General features: G+C 45.4%; 1 protein-coding gene across 1 annotated transcript in view; it reads left to right on the top strand.

Annotated features, from left to right (window-relative positions):
• Window positions 1-20887, top strand: part of LOC142591194 (sodium-coupled monocarboxylate transporter 1-like) — a 125517-nt gene that overhangs the window by 76287 nt on the left and 28343 nt on the right. The window contains exons 9-10 of the mRNA XM_075703559.1: window positions 4577-4686; window positions 8120-8187. Coding sequence (XP_075559674.1) covers window positions 4577-4686; window positions 8120-8187 — 178 coding nt within the window. The remainder of the gene's footprint in view (window positions 1-4576; window positions 4687-8119; window positions 8188-20887) is intronic.

The raw sequence follows: 20887 nt of genomic DNA, 5'->3' as shown, positions 1-20887 counted from the left end.
CTAAAAAAAAAGAAAACAACATGACCACGTGCAATCCGCGACACCATATATACTGTGATGTCTCGAGTCGGGAAAGACAGCCTATGTATCTTTCTTGCAGGTACTGAGGACTCCTGCTGATTACAAACTAGAAAGCTCATCAGGTGCCCTCAACGCCGAAGAATAGTTAGTGATCGCGAGTACCTTGCAATCGACATTAAGGAGGGTGATAGGCGTCCATTCAGGATAAACAGGGGAACCGTTGCGCTTGTGATTGCGCACGATACCCCCACACAATAAAATGCCTCGGATCGGCTAAAGCGATTTCATTCCAAACTGAATTTAAACTCATTGGCCACGTAAAAATATGCGCATCCTACGCACTGTGTAAATCGATGTAAGCGAAGCTTTGTATGCTGTTTGTTTTGTTGAAGATAATTAGTGTTGATTTTGGCAGCGAATCAAATTTTTTCAACGTTTAGTCCAATACGAGAGTTGTGAGTTGCTGACAAACGTTACCGTGCGGGCACCCCTGCTGCTTGTCTGCGTAGTCTACAGAACATGCAGGAAGGTGTGTTTGCTCGAGGCGTTGTTATGCGTCATTGTTAATATTCTATGAGAGGGTTGAGTGTTATCATTGCCTCAATGGCAGATCGCCAGGATCGTGGCAGAAGTGTTAAACTTTAGTCGAAGTATGGGGCTGTACCTAATTCAATTATTGTAATTGTATGTATACATTGTATACATACATTCGCGGTCTGCACCACGTTTTGCTTTGTAGCGAAGACGCTCCTATTACGCGCGACGCTTCTTTCGGGCCTGGGTGTCCTCAACGCCGAATGCACGCTTTGGCGCCATTTTGCTTGTGCATCTTTACGAGGTCCTTCTGCATACGTGGCCAGCACTCTGTTGAAATGCCAGCTCCATGTGCTTTCCGTCAGACGATGGACGATTGCAATGTTTACACGATCACATCTCAGCACGCAATCTCCACAGCCTATTACCTGCATTTTTGTCGCATAGGAAAGCAAGGACAGCGCGTGCCATACACAAACTGTGAACAGCTGCCGCGGCGGCGCTGACCACTGAATGGATGGACGAACGTTATGAAGGTCCCTTTGGAATTGGGCAGTGGGTTGCGCCACCAAGCTCTTGCTATTATACTGCCTAATATCCTACCTAGGTTAAAAAAAGAAGAGAAAAACCCCGATGAATTCCCATAACCAAATTTTCTGACCCCCTACTGTGAACTTTGTTTTGTACGTCTACGTCTTTTCTCGTTTCTCTACCGTTTCTCCCACCAATCTTCCAATCTCCTCTTACTAATCTTTATTGAGCACATACTTACTTTCCTCCTGCTCTCACTGAACCCAAGAGCTTCGAGGCTAGTGGTGCTTAAATCGACCGCTGGGCAGATATTTTCACATTCTAATAAAACATGATCGATCGTTTCCCTAGCTTCACTGCAGCAAGCACATGCATCTTCTTCATTCTTATATCTCCCTATATAGGTGCGTGTTCTAAGCATCCTGATCTCGCTTCCAAAAGTAGTTAGCTTCCCTTTGAGTTATCATAAATTGTTTCTCATGTCGTTTCGTTTTTTCCTCTTAAGTAGTTACTCATGGCAGGTTTATTTTACATTGCCGCCACCCATGAGATTATTTCTGTATCTCTGACTTTGCGCTTGACATTCTTTGTTGCTGTGTTGCCCACCCTGCAGGCCGCATACTTGCTACTAAGGTTCCTAGTTCTTTTCCTCCACTGTGAATCAATGTTTTTCCTGTACAGATACCTCAACGCTCTCCCAGACCATTTACTTTCTTCCATTTTCCTCAGTAGTTCTCCATACTGAATTTTACTGCGAGCTTCCATCACTTAAAAACTAGTCCAGCCCATATCACCCTGCACAGCTTCATTTCTAATCTTCCCGTGAGCATCCAATGCGAGGCGTCCGACTGGCCTTTGGTTGCCATTGAGTCCTGATTGTAGGCCCGATTTCAAGCAAACAACCGCATTTTCAGAAGTAAGTCCTGGAACCATTACACCTTTCCACATACCCCGCAGCACCTCGTACCTATTGTATCCCCATAGAACTCTGTCGTTCATGATGGCTGCATTTCTCTTCCCCTTCACTGTTGTTGTTTTCATGTGTTCCCATATGTCTATTGCCTTCGTTTATTGATATACCAAGGTATTTATATTCTTTTCCCAAGGTGTTCTGCGGCCCTGTATTGCCACTGTCTGTTCACTGTTTTCATTGAATACCTTAACACCTGATTTTCTAACGCTAAATTTAAAGCCTCAATTCTCGCCTTTCTGACCACAGGTATTAGCCAGAGGTTGCCAATCACTTTGCTGCTGAGCTAGCAACACAATGTCGTCCGCATAAAATAAACCTGGGAGCTTCTGCTCTACTACTGTACGAGCGTGTTTGTATGAGAAATTACACCCGATATTGCTTCCTTCCAGTGTCCTCTGCATCCTCACCCTGTACGTCATAAACAGCACTGGGGATAAAGGGCTCCCCTGCCTCAGTCCCTTGTTGATATCAACTTTCTTCTCCTCGCTCCTCATCCCTTCCCATTCAGCACAAACGGTATTTTCTAGGTGAATCTCGATCAAAAGCTGTAGACACTCGTCGCCTAAGCCTTTTTCTTCCAGAATAACCCACAAAATGTTCCGGTCTACTTTGTCATACGCTCCTGTAATGTCTAAAATGGCCACATATAATGGTACCCTTTCTATTCTTGATATTTCAATACACTGAGTAAGAACAAATAAGTTATCATTCAAACGCCTACCTATTCTGAAACCATTCTGAAGTTCTCGCAAGATGCCATTATTCTCTGCCTATGCTTGCAGCTTTAATTTGATTGCCGGCATTGTTAACCTAGCTCTATCTTGCCGATGGTCAAACGTCTATACGACTGAATTCTATCTTTCTCCCCCTTACCTTTAGAAAATAAATTAATTCTACTTTGTCTCCAACTGTCCGATATTCCTCTATCTTTTACAGTTTTTTCCACGAATTTCACCAGAGCTTCACTAATCAGCCTAACGGGAACCTCGTCTGGCCCTGTGGCTGTGCGCTTTGGAATTTTCTCTTCGGCTTTCTCGCAGTTGAAATTTGTCGCACCTGTTCCTTTTCCATCTGGTTCTCGTTCATGTTACTTTTTCTTGAAATACAACTTCGTCACTGCAACTAGTATGCGCTGAGGCGGGCGCCATCTGGTGGTGTTGCAAGAAACCAAGCGGTGCGCGCGAGCAAGCCCACGGCAGCCGTGCCCGGAAAGTCGGGAGAAGAGGAAAAAAAAATTTCGCTTTAAAACTGAGCTGGCAAGCATCGGACCCAGCGGGTGACCCACGCTTTATGGATCGTAGTGCCACCTTCACCTTTACAGCCAATGAAAGGGTGCGCAGAGTACCAGTAACTTTTGGACTGGTGATGATATATCCAAATCGACATGCATGGTGTAACATACTGGCGCTGCAAAATGTGCTGAGATAAGAGACCTAGCTGTCAAGCGTAGGAGGCGGCGTCGCCGGCTGTGGTCATGTGACCAAAATTGAGCGTCTTGTGTCGCGTAGCAGAGGCGGTACGCCTACGTCGCCACGCGGCAACTGGCGAGGGTAGCCAGGCGCTGAAAAACGTTGCCGAAACTCACGGCGCCAAGCTTAAATGAGGCAGAAACGGTCAGGCGATCGGCGTGAAGTGCAAAACGCAACTTCGTCGCTGTATGGGCTCGCTCCTCAGAAACACGAAGACGCAGTCCCCGCATTTCTATTCAGCGGTGTAAGCGCCTCTGCTTTTTCAGCGCGTTGCCATCGCGCGGTTTAGAGTGAGCAAATGCACGTATTACACGCGATAAGCTAGACACATAGGGTGCACCTGGAAGGTCTCAGACATGAAGGCGCCGTGTCTTTTGGGAAAGAGAAAAAGGGAAGGTACACTGCCGTAATAAAAAAATCGATGATGAGCGATGTCGTATAAGAAGGGTAATGTGTAATGTATCGAAACGACATTCTTGAGAGCTTGGCCTACACAACGGACCAGTATCGTGAAACTGTTCCAATATGTTTTTACTGCAATCTCCTGCCGCCAAATTTACATAACTGCCGACGGAAGCATCGGGCAGCGACACGCAGTAATGGTAACCATTACACCGCAGACGCATTCGTTGACAGGCGTAAGTAACCTTTAGAATTTCCCTTTAAGACTTTCCCCACAATGAACGCTCGGCCCTGAGGTTCTTGTAACTCTTCGCATTAAGTAAATGTCGACCACAGCTGAGTCTGCAAAGTTACGTTTAGCTGCAACAGAAAATAATGAACACTAGTAATCGAACACTTGCGAAACGCCATTGAAATCGAGCGCTCTGCAGCCAGAATGCAACTAGTGAGGTGATGCTAAACCGAAAGCTGCGCCTCTCCGCTTCCAACAGCCAACATGGCGGTCAGGTGGGTCATACGGAATAGCAGTGTGCAATATTTCGGGGCATGACTGAGCGCGAATGCCGACTGTTCAGCGCCAAAAGCTGAACCGGTTCGAAGCAGCTTCGCAAAGCCCATAACCCCTTCGATTTTTCACTTTCTGCAGCACGGTGTCGTCAATTGTCAACTCGCACGCAGCCACGTTCTACATCGACATCGTTTCGCCGTACGTCGACATGAGCGAGAAAACAGCGGTGAACGTGATGCGCCTTCTGGGTGAGAAAAATAACTCTTGACGTGCGCCTTCTATACACTTGCAGGGTTTTGTTATTATTCAACAGCCGTAACCAAGTCAGCTCCAACATTTAGTACTATGATAAATGTAAGTACTGATTCCACCTAGCAACGCTGACGTCTTTTGCGCCATATGTCTTATGTATATAGTGTGCGATAGTTTTATGAAGTTGTATTATATTTGGTAAACTGCACTGCAAGAACATTTGTGAAACCGCCTTTTTATAGTAGAGCTGATTTTTTTCAGCAATGTACATTATTTAGGTGTGGGTTTTAGCCTGTTCTATTGGAAGTCTCGAATACGACTCCAATATTTCGCACTAACTATTCCTATACGGAAGCGAACTATTCGCTAATTCTGAATAATTAAAAATAACCATTTATAGCCAACAACTACCTAATAAAGCCTGTTTGCGGCTCTTCCAAGGGCGAAAGGAAAAATAAATTAGCACATATTACTAGAAGTGAGACATCGCCAAACTTTTTCGTAGCAATAGAGATGCAAGTGAGGTTATACAAGCTTTGTTTCGCTTTCCCAGCTGAAACCTGCGTAAAAGCCGGTGTCTGTTCAATGTAGTGTCTCACTTACTGTTGAAATTGCGGCATTTGTCATGTCAAAACCACCCTATGATTATGAAGCGCGCATTACTCGGGAACACCGGATTATTTGTGTCCACCTAGGATTTGTTAAAGTGCGCCTGAATCTACGTGCACGAGCATTTTTGCATTTCGCCCTCGTAGAAGATGCGGGTGCCGCAGCCGACTTCGATTCCGTTTCCTCGAGCTTAGCAGCCACTATGCTGCCGAGTCGACTTGTCAATTCCTGTTTTTAGCTGTGTACTCGTATAGGAGCTTCTTATTTAACGCTCCAAGCATTAATGTTCTCCTTGCAACGTGCCTTCCTACAGGCTTTTAAGGCTCTTCTACACGCCAGCTTTCTGACAGCGAGCTTCCGCAGTGCAACCTAGTAAGATGCGTTCATGTTTGTCTAAGCGCGCCTGACACCATGCTTGTTAAGTTAGTTAGCCAGCGAATGTTTGCGGATTTATACAGCCGATAAAGGTACTATCGTTACTTCCTATAGCTGTCTAATCATGTGCTATTGCAATAGGCGTTTGGCAAGGCGGTTGCCTGGGCTATGCCCTGTTTTCTTTTTTCGTGATGTTGACTGCCGATATGATGCTTCGCCTTTAGGGCGCAACCGGGCAGTCTTTACTTTTCAGCAGCCATTTATGTAGCGCCCGTGGAAAGGTAGTCGCACAGCAACCTAACCTAACCTTCGCAACTATGCTGTATAAATGCTAGGAGGCTATTCCCGCATCTTTTCTTTTTTTTTGGTAGTTAGTGATCTAATGTTTAAACCTTATCATTTGTCGATGATGGCTGCTTTCTTGCGCTAGTCAGGACAGGCATAATGACTAATTAAATACGAAAAGAAATATTCCTGCTCTATTCCTGGCTACATTGGTCTGGGTATGGCTATTCAATGTTTGATATTGACTATTCGGATACGATTCGCATTCGCCAAACTTGATATTCGCCCACTTCTATTATTATTTAGCCATATGGTACTGTGTGCTTCCGTGAGTACTGTGTAGCCGTATGTAGCATACTATGCTTTTCATTCGATGTAGCAGTGCGAATATATTTTTTCGGATTTACGTTATCCTTTTAAAAATTGCTTGTCTAAAGTTATACAGGGTGTTTCAGCGAATACTTCCAATATTTCTTTAACTTGCCTGTGGTAGATGGTACAATTATATTCCATGAGCTGGTCTACTCCAACAGGCGGACAGTACTTGCACAATGAATTGGAATGCACAATGTACTAATTACCAAAACTGCTGTAATAAAGTTTCTAAATACTTACCTTATGGCACATATTGCAGTTTACAAATTCTCACCGGAGAGTTCGCAAGGTGGATCCATTGGAACTAATTCTCAGGATGACACCAGTTTGGAGATTCCCGAACTTTGCGGAGAAATTATTTGTCGTTCCAGTTACTTTTGTGCTTGAGTGCATAAAACGACGTCTTGCTAAGAAGGTGAGTGGAACGCCCACGCATTTCTCCTCAAAGTTCGGGAGCTAATATCTTGAAACTGGTGTGATCCTGAGAATTGGTCCCAAGTGGATCTGCCTTCCGAATTCCATGTCTACAATTTGTAAATTGAAATATGGGTCATAAAGTAATAAGCTGAAAACCTAATTAGCGAATTCGTGTTAACTAGTCGATTAAGCATCCCAATTTTTCTTGCAAGCAATGTCCACCTCTTCGTGTACACCAGTCTATGGGCTAGAATTGGGATATCTGCGAGAGGTAACTAAAAAAAATGCAAGTTCGTTGAAACACCCTGTATATTCACTTCCTATTGTGTGCCCACGTGCTATGGTCTCGAGAAAAAAGAGACAACATTCAAGATAAACAGATCAATATGTAGGGTGTGACATGAAAAAAATAAGAGCTGATAACTTCCGTGGGCAAATGAAATTTTAAGGTACCGTACGCTTTGGTGCTGCATTTGAATTCTATGAGTACTCATTCGCACTGCCGTTGGCTCTAGTATGTTTTGCTTCCAATCGCATTGGCAGTTGCCATTGAAATAGGCGAACAGCACAGCTGCTGAGCTGCGCGGTTGACATTTTTTTCGTTGTCTCTAACCACAACATACTGCGGACATGAATACTAAATGATGTTATGTTATTCGGGATGAAATACTGGTATTTCCTTTATCTACACATTCCTGCGGTGGACTAATGCGCTGAAGAGCGTTAAAAGCACATTGTGTAGATATGAACAAGTACAATGATAGTCTGTGGTTCCTATCGCAACACATGTAATCCTATGGAGAACTCGCTGATGGAACCTTTCGAATTTGACAAAGGAGTGCCATTTGCCAAGTTGGAAGTTAACAAGTTTGACAGCCTCTTCAGTGAAACAGTAACATTTGTGAGGACACCCTGTCTTTAAACTATAAATAAACGCTACGTATTCTACAACCTATCTTTCCGTCGTGCTCACCACTTCCTGTACAGGAAGTTCTGAGCCTGGACCACCCTCTTTGAAATCGAATAATACTTGACTCGCCACGACCACTTGATCGTTCGATTCTGAAAATAAGGGGAAGTGAAAATGAAGTAATGGCTCAAAGGCATAGAAAAACCAGGGGTCATATGCACAAATATTTTCGTTTCCCACTTATGCCAAGGCCAGCTTTACGATTTTCTAGAAATCGCTGTTACGAACCATTGTAATGCAGGAGCTTGTTGGTAATACTGGCCTAGGAGCTTGCTACAAGTCGGGCTCACTCTTATCTGCAAAAATATCAGCTAATAAGACAATATAGCAATGTAACCAAATACACATCTTGATTAATATATTGGTTGGCGTATTAAAATGTGACTTCTCTTTTTCAGCTATGGCTAGTGGAACCATAATGACGCTCTTCGCAATCGCAGTGCCATATGTCGGCTCGGCTACAAGGGTACGCACCGCTTGTTGTTAACCCATTTTTCGACCGTGTGTTATTTGTTTTCAAGCCTTACCGCGGGGCCAACTTCGTTTTCACGATTCAAGAACACGCGATCCACAGAAATGGTCGCATTAGACATCTGCTGAAACAATTTGACATAAATGTGTTGCAATTAGGAGAGAAAGGTAATTGCTACCGACTGTAGGTAGTGACTTAGAGCCTGCATTTCTTCAAGTTGGTGAGTTTGAAACTAATAAACCTTAATGTTGCAATCTTCAACTCTGCACCAAAATATAATATCGCATTTGCGCGACAGGCATCTGTTTAAGCATCTCAAGCGGACAAAATTTATATATGAGTTCACAACAGATGCAAAATTGTTCCAATCTTTATCAGGGTCTCGTAAAAGTCCTACTCGGCAATTAGACATAAATTTCACATTAATTTACTTTATCTTAATTTGTGTCAACCTGTCATTAACTAGGTACAGAGTTGTAATTGTGATCTTCCATATTTTATACATTGATAATGAGCAGTTCTTGTAAAACAATCTGTCACATAACAAAATTCTTTGCAATAGTCGGTGGATTTCAACTTCGTCTTGTAAATGCAGCAAGCCTCTATAAATTCTGGGAAGTGGGTGCCCAGCAACACGACTTTTTCTTCCTAAAGTATTTAGGCAGGGGCTTGCGATGTACATCTTTATTTTAAAGCCGAAAGCATGCTTAAGTTGAATGATGTGTCGTGAAAAATCACCATACATGGTCGTGTTTTGAAATTCTAGGGGCTTCAAGAACGCAGCCGGTAAACCAGTTCATTCTTGCTTATTCATTGTTAAACTTCTGAGCCCATGGACTGAACACATATTCAGTCATTTTTATAACGGCAATAAAGGTGTATGAAACCCATGGCGCTAAAGAGGTATTGCTTCAGCATTTTATTACCGAATCCAATAATTAGAATCATGACGATTTACTGGCATCCCCTTTGAAAGGGGGATGGCAAGTAATCACCTAGCCTGCTTGAGCTAATTTGGTGTGACGTACGGGCTTTTTATTCTGACAGTTTTTTATACATCCCCTTTCTCTTCATCAAAACTTCTTTATCCACCTTGTATTGCTACCTATGCCTGTAACGGGTCCGGTAGTATCAATCTCTTTCCCGCTTTCTTTCCAAATACTCTAAACGTCTCTGGCATTTTCCCACTACTGACCGGTTGGTACTTCCAGTCCACTTTAAATCCAAGCGATTGTAACGTTACATACGGGTGTCACTGGGTGAATCCCCTCGCATTCCATTTGCATGTTGCGAATGGTCTCCGGATTTTTGCTGCAGCGTACGTAAAAGCATGTATGCTATCAATGCTTTTCCTTCTAGCATTCTTTTATACATATCTTTAATCTTCTCTGTCTGCCTTGTACCCCTGCCCGTGCCTGTAACGGGTCCTGTCGTATTATTGCCTGCTTTTTTCTACCAATACTCTCAACGCCAATTGCTTATCTTCACTGCTGACCAATTGACGCTTCCGTCTACCTTAAATACAAGCGCTTCTGGAAGTTGTGCGTTACGTCGTGGTCTCCATGGGTGAATCCCTTCGCATTCCATTAGGATGTGCTGAATGGTCTCCGCATTTTTGCTATAGCACACACATGCCTCATGTAATTGCAAATATTTGCTCCGGTATGTTTTTGAGCGCATCTCTCCGGCGCCCGTTGCTGCTTTGAACGTCGGCGTCACTGAGCGAGCGAGCGAGCACAGCGAAGGCTGTGAGTGCCAACGTGGAGCGCATCGGGGATGAAAGACGGCAAGAGCGAAGAGAGCGCGAGGAGCAGAGCGGAGGAGGAGGTTATAACGAATACAAAAGAAAAGTGTAGGGCTGCACAGGGCGTGTTCTGCGGCGAAGATCGCTACGAGATGGCGCCAGAATAGCGCGCATCGTCGGTTCACCGATGACGCCATCAATAAGGCAGTGGCGAGCGCGCCCACCGATACCATATATGGAAACAAAGGGCCGCACGAACGTAGGTCTGTCTGCGGCGGCTGCTGTGAATCGCGCCCGCGCCTCACCCACCCGCTGCCTCTCGCACGACGTCCCGATTAGCGAGGCAGCCGCGCCAGATTTCGCTCCGTTTGCAACCAGCCGCACGAGACGTATGTTCTGCGGCAGCCAACATATGGTGGAATCAATACGCGTGTAGAGCAGCGCTCACATTTTGCATTAAGCAGTATCGTAATCGTCGGTGAATTTTTTTTTGTCCTTAAGCAACTAGCTCGAGCCTCAAATAGGAGGGCATTTCCCTTCGTCTTATCGTACAGATTTTTTTCGTTCTAATTTCATTCTTGTACATCTGCATGGTCTTTTCCGTTTGCGCTCTTTGCGTCCGATTCTCCGTTTTTGTTTCTCTCACTCTCTTATTACTCCTGGTTGTCTATTTACACTTTCAGTTACCCTGTACTTGGTTGGCAATTTTCTTGACCTTTTCCTGCATTCTATGTTCACGCTTTTAGGTACAGATTATTGCGCACTATAATCACCGATTTCTTTTGGTCCTTCCCCGCAGGGGCGTCTGCGTCAGCAGGCGTTTGGTGTGTTGCGACACCACGTACCCGAGCACACGGGGGTTGGACCCTCCCGCGTGTAGCCGTGCGCGGCCTAGCCGTGTCCGGGGAAAGGGGGATCCTGGGGGTTGAGCCGATGCCGGGTGTTCGGACCTTCAAGGCCCCCCGGCGGAGGCAACACGCCTCTTTGGCCTCTGCTTCACGTAGACGGCACCCCCGGACTGACCCACCCGGGGGAAATCGGCAGTCGCCTTTTCCTGTCCTCCTCTCCAATCTTCGTCTTTCTGTCTCGCCTTTTCATCTTTCCTGTCTTCTCATCTCTTCTACTCACTTCCTAGTTTCCCGGCGGCAAGGGTTAACCTTGTGTAGCTAGCCAGCCTTGGTTATGCTGTATTTGGTTATAGCAGCGATGTACGGCTGGCGTTGGCAGGGTTTCTCTAGCAGGAACTCCTGTCACGTCCCCCTGTTGGGCTCCATGGTGGGTGGTCGGCATCGCGGCCGAAAACCCTACTGTACTCATGGAAAACGCTTTTCCTAAACTCCCTGATCGCCCTCACAAACGAGGGCGCACCGAAGATCTCTTTCAGTTTTTCGGACGACAAGTCCAGAACTTTCCTAAATATCATGTGATACACTCAGAAAACCCAGACAAACTAGTGCGTAACATTTCACCGTTCCTTGTTTCGAAGTCTTTAACTGAAGTTTTTGGAACAGGATATAAGGCGTCGAGAATGACAAGTGGTGATCTTCTCTTGGAGCTCCACGATAAGAAACAGTATGAGAAACTGCCGAAACTTGTCTCATTTGGGGAGACCCAAATAACAGTAACTCCGCACCGTACGATGAACACCACCCGCGGCGTTGTCTCGGACGATGACATGCTAGAGCTCACTGAAGCTGAACTCTTGGAGGGCTTTAGCGAACAGAATGTCATAAATGTTAAGCGAATTAAGATGAGGCGAGATGGAAAAGAGATCAAGACTAAACACCTGATACTCACTTTCGGTTCAAGTGTCCTCCCCGAGTCCATCGAGGCCGGTTATGTCAAACTTCGTGTTAGGCCATACGTGCCCAATCCTCTTAGATGCTTCAAGTGCCAAAGGTTCGGCCACAGTTCACAGAACTGTCGAGGCCGGCTGACATGTGCTAAGTGCAGTGACAATGAACATTCCTCCGAAACATGCCAGAACACTCCACATTGTGTAAACTGTGATGGCGAGCATGCCGCATACTCGCGGTCCTGCCCGTCCTGGAAAAGAGAAAAGGAAATTGTGACAATCAAAGTCAAAGAAAACATATCTTTCAAGGAGGCACGTAGGCGGGTGTCATACCTGTCTAAGAGCAGCTTTGCCGATGTGGCGCGTAAGGGGGTAGCGTCACAACGGCCTCCGGCGGCTGTCCGACCCACAGGCAGTGAGTCGGCAGTTACGCCATCTGCCCCCGCGACGGTTGCAGCTAGCGCTGCTCCGTCAACACAGCAGAGGGGACCATCAACCCCGAAGGTGGGCGCAGCCGAGGCTGCCCCAACTTCCCCGGCCCCTTCCAGCGCTGGCAACAGCCGGCGCAGCCAAATCCCGCAGGGTGCCCCATCGACCTCCGGGCTGGTAGGCGCAGGGGTCTTGCCCCCCAAGGCGGGAAATTCCCTGGTAACTTCTCGCTCGCAAGAACATGTGTCCGGCGCCTCACAAGAGGCAATGGACACTACACCTGTCCTCACGGCGCGCCAAGCGCCTAAGGAGCGGCGAGGCTCCCTCGAATGCTCCAGAAAGGGTAGAACTCCCGTTACAGGGCCTCGAAAGAGCTCTGTAACCTAATGGCATCACCTCCGTTTCCGTAAACACAGCACCAATTTTTCTTTAAATATGGATACACAAATCATACAATGGAATGTCAGAGGTCTTCTCAGAAACCTTGATGATGTGCAGGAACTTATACAAAAACACAATCCAAAAGTGCTGTGTTTACAGGAAACACACTTAAAAAACAAACACAGAAACTTTCTTCGACAGTATCTAACTTTTCGCAAAGATCGCGATGATGCCGTAGCATCATCGGGCGGTGTTGCCATAGTCACTCACAGAAGTATAGCGTGTCAACCTTTACAGCTACAAACGCCCCTTGAAGCAGTGGCGGTTCGAGCTGTCCTACTAAACAAACTCATCACCATTTGCTCGCTTTACATACCCCCGCATTACCAACTAAACAAACATGAATTTCAGTCCTTGATAGATCAATTACCAGAACCCTATGTTGTTCTTGGCGATCTCAATGCGCACAGCAGCCTGTGGGGAGACTCTCGTATCGATGCGCGAGGTCGTCTCGTTGAACAGTTTCTTTTTTCGTCCGGTGCGTGTCTGCTGAATAAGAAGACACCCACATATCATTCTCTCACAAACAGAACATTTTCTTCAATTGACCTCAGCCTAGTTTCGCCTTGTATACTGCCTGAACTCAAATGGGAAGTTACCAACAATCCTTACGGGAGCGACCACTTCCCCATACTGCTAAAAACACATAAAGAAAAGGAATGTCTACCGCAGGCTCCTAGGTGGAAGATCGATACAGCCGACTGGGAGAAGTTCCGAAACTTAACTAGTATCTCATGGAATGACATGTCTTCCTTAGGAATTGATGCCGCTGTGCAGTATCTCACAGCCTTCATCATAGATATTGCATCTAAATGCATATCAGAAGTAAATGGCTTGGCATGTAAACGGCGGGTTCCGTGGTGGAACGAAGATTGTAGGATCGCTCGTAAGAAACAAAACAAAGCCTGGGGGTTGCTACGCGCTTCTCCCACTGCAGAGAATCTAGTCAACTTTAAGCAAGTAAAATCCCAAGGCAGGAGAACCCGCCGACAGGCCAGAAGAGAAAGCTGGCAGAAGTATTTATCCAGCAGTAACTCGTTTACAGACGAGGCCAAAGTCTGGAACAGGGTAAATAGAGTTAGAGGGCGACAAACATATTCACTCCCTCTGGTAAATACACAAGGCGATACACTGCAAGATCAGGCAGACTCACTTGCGGAGCACTTTCAGAGCATATCAAGTTCAAACAATTATTCGCAATCTTTTCTCAGATATAAACAAATAGAAGAACGTAAGGCATTAACAAGAAAAAGTCGAGAGAATGAGCCTTACAACTGTCCTTTCAGTATTGCCGAATTGAGAGCTGCCTTGAGCGTATGCAAGAGCTCAGCACCAGGATCTGATAGAATCATGTACGAAATGTTAAAAAACTTACACAACGACACGCAAGTGACACTACTTACACTTCTCAACACTATCTGGGACGCAGGATACCTTCCCACCGCATGGAAAGAAGCCATTGTGGTCCCTGTTTTAAAACAAGGCAAAGATCCTTCTTCAGTGGCAAGTTACCGCCCGATAGCCCTCACAAGTTGTATCTGTAAGGTATTTGAAACAATGATAAATCGGCGACTGATCCATTTCCTTGAAGAGAACAAAATGCTTGATCCCTATCAGTGTGGCTTCCAAGAAGCGCGCTCCACAACCGACCATCTTGTACGTATTGAAGGAAATATCCGGGACGCATTTATACATAAACAGTTCTTCCTCTCGATATTTCTCGATATGGAAAAGGCGTATGACACAACGTGGCGATACGGGATCTTGCGAGACTTATCGGAAATGGGCATTCATGGTAATATGCTCGACGTAATAAAAAGCTACTTGTCCAATCGTACCTTCCGGGTGAAAGTAGGCAATGTGCTGTCACGTGCTTTTACACAGGAAACTGGTGTACCCCAGGGAGGCGTGCTCAGTTGCACACTTTTTATTGTTAAGATGACAACGCTTCGTGCTTCCTTACCACCGGCCATCTTGTATTCCGTCTATGTGGACGACATTCAAATAGGCTTCAAATCCTGTAATCTCGCAGTATGCGAGAGACAGGTACAGCATGGTTTGAACAAGGTTTCAGGGTGGGCAGAGAAAAATGGTTTTAAAATCAATCCTCAAAAGAGTTCTTGTGTGCTATTCACAAGGAAGAGAGGCCTGGTCCCGGATCCTTGCTTGGAAATGTGTGGACATCAGATACCTGTAAAGAAAGAGCACAAATTTCTAGGTGTTATACTCGACAATAAACTTACTTTCGTTCCACACATTAAACATCTTAAAGAAAAGTGTCTGAAAACAATGAACTTAATGAAACTTCTATCCCAGACTACATGGGGTAGTGATAGGAAGTGTTTAATGAACCTATACAAGAGCCTAATTCGGTCTCGATTGGATTATGGTGCCGTTGTGTATAACTCTGCCGCCCCGAGCGCGCTAAAGATGTTAGACCCAGTCCACCATCTGGGAATCCGACTGGCCACTGGCGCTTTCAGAACGAGTCCCATACAAAGTCTATATGTGGAATCAAATGAATGGTCTCTCCACCTACAGAGATCATACATTAGCTTTACATATTTCCTTAAAGTACGCTACAATCCTGAACATCCATGTTTTCATAACGTTACCGATATGACGTGCGCTACACTTTTCAGCAATCGTCCCTCCATAAGACAGCCTTTCTCGCTGCGTGTGAAGCAGCTTAGCGATGAAATGCATGTCCCGCTCCTCGAGCATCGCTTAATGCACTTAACCAAGCTCTTACCTCCTTGGGAGTGGCAGGTGATACAATGTGACATATCCTTTATAAAAGTTACAAAGCACGCTCTTGAGGCTGAAATCCGAATGCATTTCCTAGAACTCCAGCACAAGCACTCCTGCGCAGAGTTCTACACAGACGCTTCGAAGTCAAATGCCGGGGTATCCTATGCAGCCGTCGGCCCATCGTTTTCGGAATCCGATGTACTGCATCCGGAAACAAGTATCTTTACGGCCGAGGCCTACGCACTACTCTCTGCTGTAAAGCACATAAGAAAATCGAAACTTCCAAAAGCAGCGATCTATACAGACTCTCTCAGCGTCGTGAAGGCCTTAATGTCACTCAGCAAACATAAAAATCCCGTATTCAATGAACTGTATTCGGTATTGTGTAAAGCGTACGCATCTAACCAGAACATCATAATATGCTGGGTACCTGGCCATAGAGGTATCGAGGGCAATGTACTAGCTGATAAAATGGCCACATCACTCACATCACTAAACACTTCTTCTGCAGTTGCTGTCCCGTTCACAGATCTCAAGCCTTTCTTGCTTAAGAAACTGCGACAATACTGGCAACGCATGTGGAACGCAGAAATAAACAATAAACTGCACGTTTTAAAGCCACAGCTAGGTTTTTGGCCCTTCCCATCAAAATCACGGCGAACAGATGTCCTATTCTGCCGCCTCAGAATAGGGCACACATTTGGTACACACAATTTTCTTCTTACTGGAAACGAACCGCCAACCTGTGGTCGATGTGGTGAGAGGCTGACCGTCCTCCACGTCCTCTTGGAGTGTCGCGAAGCCGAACCTGAAAGAAAGAAGCATTTTCCTCTTGCATATCGGTTTGCATACCTCTTCACCCAGCAATGTTTCTTGGTAAGGAACCGCTTTTTAACACCAAGGCAGTCCTCGACTTCTTAAAGGATGTAGTTCTACACGTTATAAGCCCAATAAATTCGTAGAGCATCCTCGCTCCAGAGGATGCCGCTGCGATAATTGTTCTGAATAGCACATGCCTCCAGGCCCTTGTGTTTTCAAGGGCCCTATGGAAGCAGTAGTGCTCTAGCATTTCTTATAAACTGCTATATTTTACCTATCGTATCATTCTTTTTAAATACATCTAAATATTCATAGTACAAGTCATACGTCATCGCCATAATTTTATCATACAGATTTTACGCACTTTAGAGCGTATATTTTAAGGCCTCTTTACAGCCACCTCACACCAACGCCATAGTAATCATAAGTACACTGCAAACTCATTAGCACAGACATGGCGCTCTTTGGCCATAACTGGCCCTTGCGCCACAAAACGCCATACATCATCATCATCATTCTTTTGGTCCTTGTTCCTGAGCCTTTCTTGAAAACTAATTTTGTCCTGCCCTTCTGTGACTTCAAACGAGGAGGGCCCAACCCATGTTCCCTTGCATTGCATCATTTATGGTTTTACTGTGGGCTCACACAGCCCAGCGGTCCGCCGATGTTTGGTTAAATTCGAACCCCGACAATATATCCGATTTCAGGTACAAGATGGCAGTTGCGAACGTCAGCGATGCCTCCCTTACTCCTGCCGAGATTCAACGCACCGCCTCATACTGATTGTGGCCCCGAAGTGCGCTATGTTTTATTGTTGCTGCAATCCGCTTCCATTTTATTTTCAGATAGTGTTGGTGGGTACTTGAGTTATTGTTTCCTGCGTTCATGTATACGCCGAGGTATTTATGTGGCTTGACTATGGGTATGACTTGTTGTGGAATGACACCATGTAGTTTACTCGTCTCTTCAATAAACATCATAATTTACGATTGTTCCGTGTTAAATTTAAGGCCTGGATTTGTCGTTGCGTTGCCACACATATTGGCCAGTGCTGAAAATCTCTTGCATTGTCCGCTAGTAGCACCATGTTGTCCGCATACGTCAGTGCGGGGATCTTCTGTCGCACCATTTGTCCATTACGCGTGTATTTTAAATCAAATTCTAATTGTAGGTTTTCCAGTTGTCTTTCTATGCACATAACATAAAGTGTTAACAAGGATGGAGACAGAATGCTTCCGTGCTTCAGTCGTTGGTGAATTTCCACCACCTCTTACAATTTCAGCCTTCCCATATCATTTTTACTCAGTTGTCTGTGTATACATCTCCCTCAGGAGTGCTACAAACTAGTCATATATGCCTTCATTCTTGAGAATATCCCATTTCTGAATGAACTGAAACTGCAACTAACAAATGCCTGTCAACGTCGTCGTAAGCTTCTTAAATATCAAGAAATGCTTGCCATAAAGATCTATTTTGAGCTACTGAAATCTATGTGCCCTGAATTAGAACAAAAATATTTCCTTCTAGGCACATCTCCAAACAGCGGCTGTAGCGGCTACCCCTGCAAACATGTGTGTTTTCTATGGGAAGGTGTCGTTTTTGACGAATAACTAATGATGGAGGTCATCTTTCAAAAATGTCCTGAGGAAACTGGTTCTACGCACCTAGCCTGACCTGTGATGCAAGTGCTGCCACTATTTACAGGCGAAAACCCGTTGCAAATTGCATGCGAAGCTTTAGAGTGTGGGTGGGAGTCTAGGAAAATGTAGAAATGTTGGAGGTAGTTTTTGGCCAGTAAAAAGCGATTTTGCGATGGAACTGTCGCAACAATTGGCATGTTCCCTGGGTTCAATCGACCTCAATGACTCAGCTTTCAGCTAGTTGCTGCAGCAGTATCTCTTGAAATAGCAAAAGGGTGTTCGAAAATCGCAGGTCGCGATGTACAACGTGGTGGATAGATGAACCTGGATGCGGGGGTAGCACTGCGTAGAAGAGATCGATAGCCGAGTTTTCTGTGTTCTCGTAGATGAAAATCGCTGATACCGCTAGCGCAATTTGTCAGGTTCGAGGCCAGCTGCGCCTTTCATTTCTTCAAGCACAGCTTGTATTGGCTCACAAGTGAGGTTGTCGCGGTCACGCCAAAAAACCCAGTTGCTCCCGGGGCAGAGCAGCTGCGCGAAAGGGCGGTTTCATCAGCTGACAGCTGCGCGGGCGCCGGAGTGTGAGTCACTAGCAAGGATTCCAGCTGCATAGGCGCGCGTTCACGCCACTCGCACAACCAATCAGAGCCGTTTCCTTTCAGCCGGGGAGGGAAAGGGTTTCGCGCGTGCAGCGCCGGCTTTGTTGCCGTTCAGTCTCAAAAAAAGGGCTGGGACGGCCACACGTTCTGCGTTCCCCGAGGGACCGGTAGTGTTATATGAGCGGCAACGAGAACTCGTCTGTGAAAAGATTCACCGTCGGCGCGCCGATCCTGCCGGTAAAGCCGTCCGAGCCCAGGCACTCTGTCAGCAACGAAAAGAAGATCCCGAGCTGAGGGAGCGGGAGGCAGAAGCAATCCGGCACTGCTACCTGTGGGTTACTTAACTGTGAGCAAGGTCAGGTGCACGCAGGAAAAGCTTCGCTTACCCTGCGTGCAGAAGAAGGTCTTTTTTCTCGCTTTGTCGCTACATAGTTTGCTAGTTTCCTGCGAGATGGCGTGTTACGAAATGCAGGTTATTTAGTTACGGCTCTTGTTTTGTTTCTTTCTTATGAACCAACATGTCGTGCAAAAATAAATGGCTGGCTGGTTTGGTGCACCACGGACATGCTCCCCAGCTTCGTTTACCTCTTGGATATCAAGTATTTGAGACAATAAAAGTATATGACGTGTCTTTAAAAGTAGGTTTATTTATTAAGGCGAACATTATGACGGTGTTACTAGTAAATATTTTTTGCCTCTGGAGCCATCTCATGCGAAAGGTGTGTTCGCCACTCATATGTTGCTTGAAACTTACCAGGAAGAAAATGCGAAGCGTTCAATGTGCGAAATTGAATGACACCAAAGTCGTATAACCGCCAGCAGCCGCAAACGTAGTATCCACACAGAGTAATTTAAATGAAGCTATCTGCTGGAGTTCATTTGCGTTATATCAAATCAGCATTTTCGCGTACGTGGTAGGGATACGAATGATCTAGAAACACTGTGATCTAGACACACTGATGTAGATGCATTTTTTTGTTGCTTGTCTCTATTTGCTGTGCCGAACTTGTCGCGGCTCTGTATAATGCGTCTAACGTTAAATGCTCGTTGCTAAACAGCGAATTTATCCCTGAAAAGGCGTGTCGAATGAGTCCCTGAAACGACGAGCTTTTGAAGTAATGTGTAATATGTTCCCCATTCCTTCCCGACACCCGCTTTCCGCAAGATATGACGAATCGTAAGCTTCGCAGGTCGGCAGGTATGTATATGGGACTCCGGAGATTTGTTGATCCGTCATTTTCTTTCCGCCAGAGAAGGCCACTGCACCTTAGCACACGTGTCCTCTGGGCACTATCGTCCGTACCTCGATGAGCTCCCCACGTGTTGCGTCGTTCGGTGGCGCCGCTATGTTCACTTCGCTCTCGTTACCCTGTTTAGTAAGCAAATAGATTAGTAAATCCGTTGGTAATGCCCGCAATCCTCACTATGGCTTGTACAGCTTTTTAACTATTCCTGTGTAAGGTTATAGCATACAATATTTATTGGCCTTTGTTACAGTCAGTGTTTTATTAACACTTTCCCTCCTTTTAGTGCTTGGTAGTGGAGCGCACAGCAAATTATAATAAAAATCCTACTCCACCCTTGCACTTATCGGTACAAACACTTCAAGTGTTGCCACAGGGTCTGTCAAGTGTCCGCCATTCGGCTCCGGGAAGGCAGAGTTTTCTTTCGATCTGGCGTTTCTTATTGTACGGCTATATTATTCGGTCCGAAATCGGCACTGCGCATTCCAACATAGTGATTCTGATAATTTTATTTCACTCTCGCAGCTCTCTAACTTCTCAATAGGGTTGAGTATGTTTCGAAAAAATGAAAAAGCACATCCACTTTATTTCAGGAAAATTTTATTTCGGTAAGGATTTTTAATTCGCGTGTAGCAAGTGTTTCATTCGTCGCCGTTGGTAATATTCGCAATCAGCAAACATTTGATAATTTCTTGTGAATCACGCACTTATTACAGATAACTGTGCGCCATTAACGCAGATATATATCTTTATAACTTTGCGCATGCACTTATTCAGCATGCCATCTTCCTTTCTTGACACAAAAAGTTACCCAGTAGTATTGATAGCTACGGTGCGAAGCCAAAAGGACAAGAACGAGAACAGCAAGAAGGACCGACAGAAAGACAAACACTATCCCATTGGTTCACAATGTGATATACAGCAAACATTACGCACAGAAGCGATATAATTGAAGTTAAGCAGAAAACGAATTTAGTGCATGTGCAAATTCCAACTATGCACAATGCGCGCTGTATTTACTGTGCTCAAACTATTTTTCTCTTTGCGTTTTTCACCTGTGTATCCTAACTCCACGAAGTGCCTGGTTATCTAAACAAAACAAGCTGCTTCAACGGATCTGTTTGTATGATGTGTCTACGAATATAAATTAATAAAATTTTATTGCGTAAGGATTCTTTCTACATTGTGTACATGGTGCGTACTTTCTTTTAGCGCCCTGGGGGAGGTGCAGT

Source organism: Dermacentor variabilis, chromosome 8, assembly GCF_050947875.1.
Source record: "Dermacentor variabilis isolate Ectoservices chromosome 8, ASM5094787v1, whole genome shotgun sequence".
Taxonomy (NCBI): Eukaryota; Metazoa; Arthropoda; class Arachnida; order Ixodida; family Ixodidae; genus Dermacentor; species Dermacentor variabilis.
The sequence above is the reverse complement of the archived record's forward strand: the minus strand, read 5'-3'. Positions and strand labels throughout refer to the sequence as shown.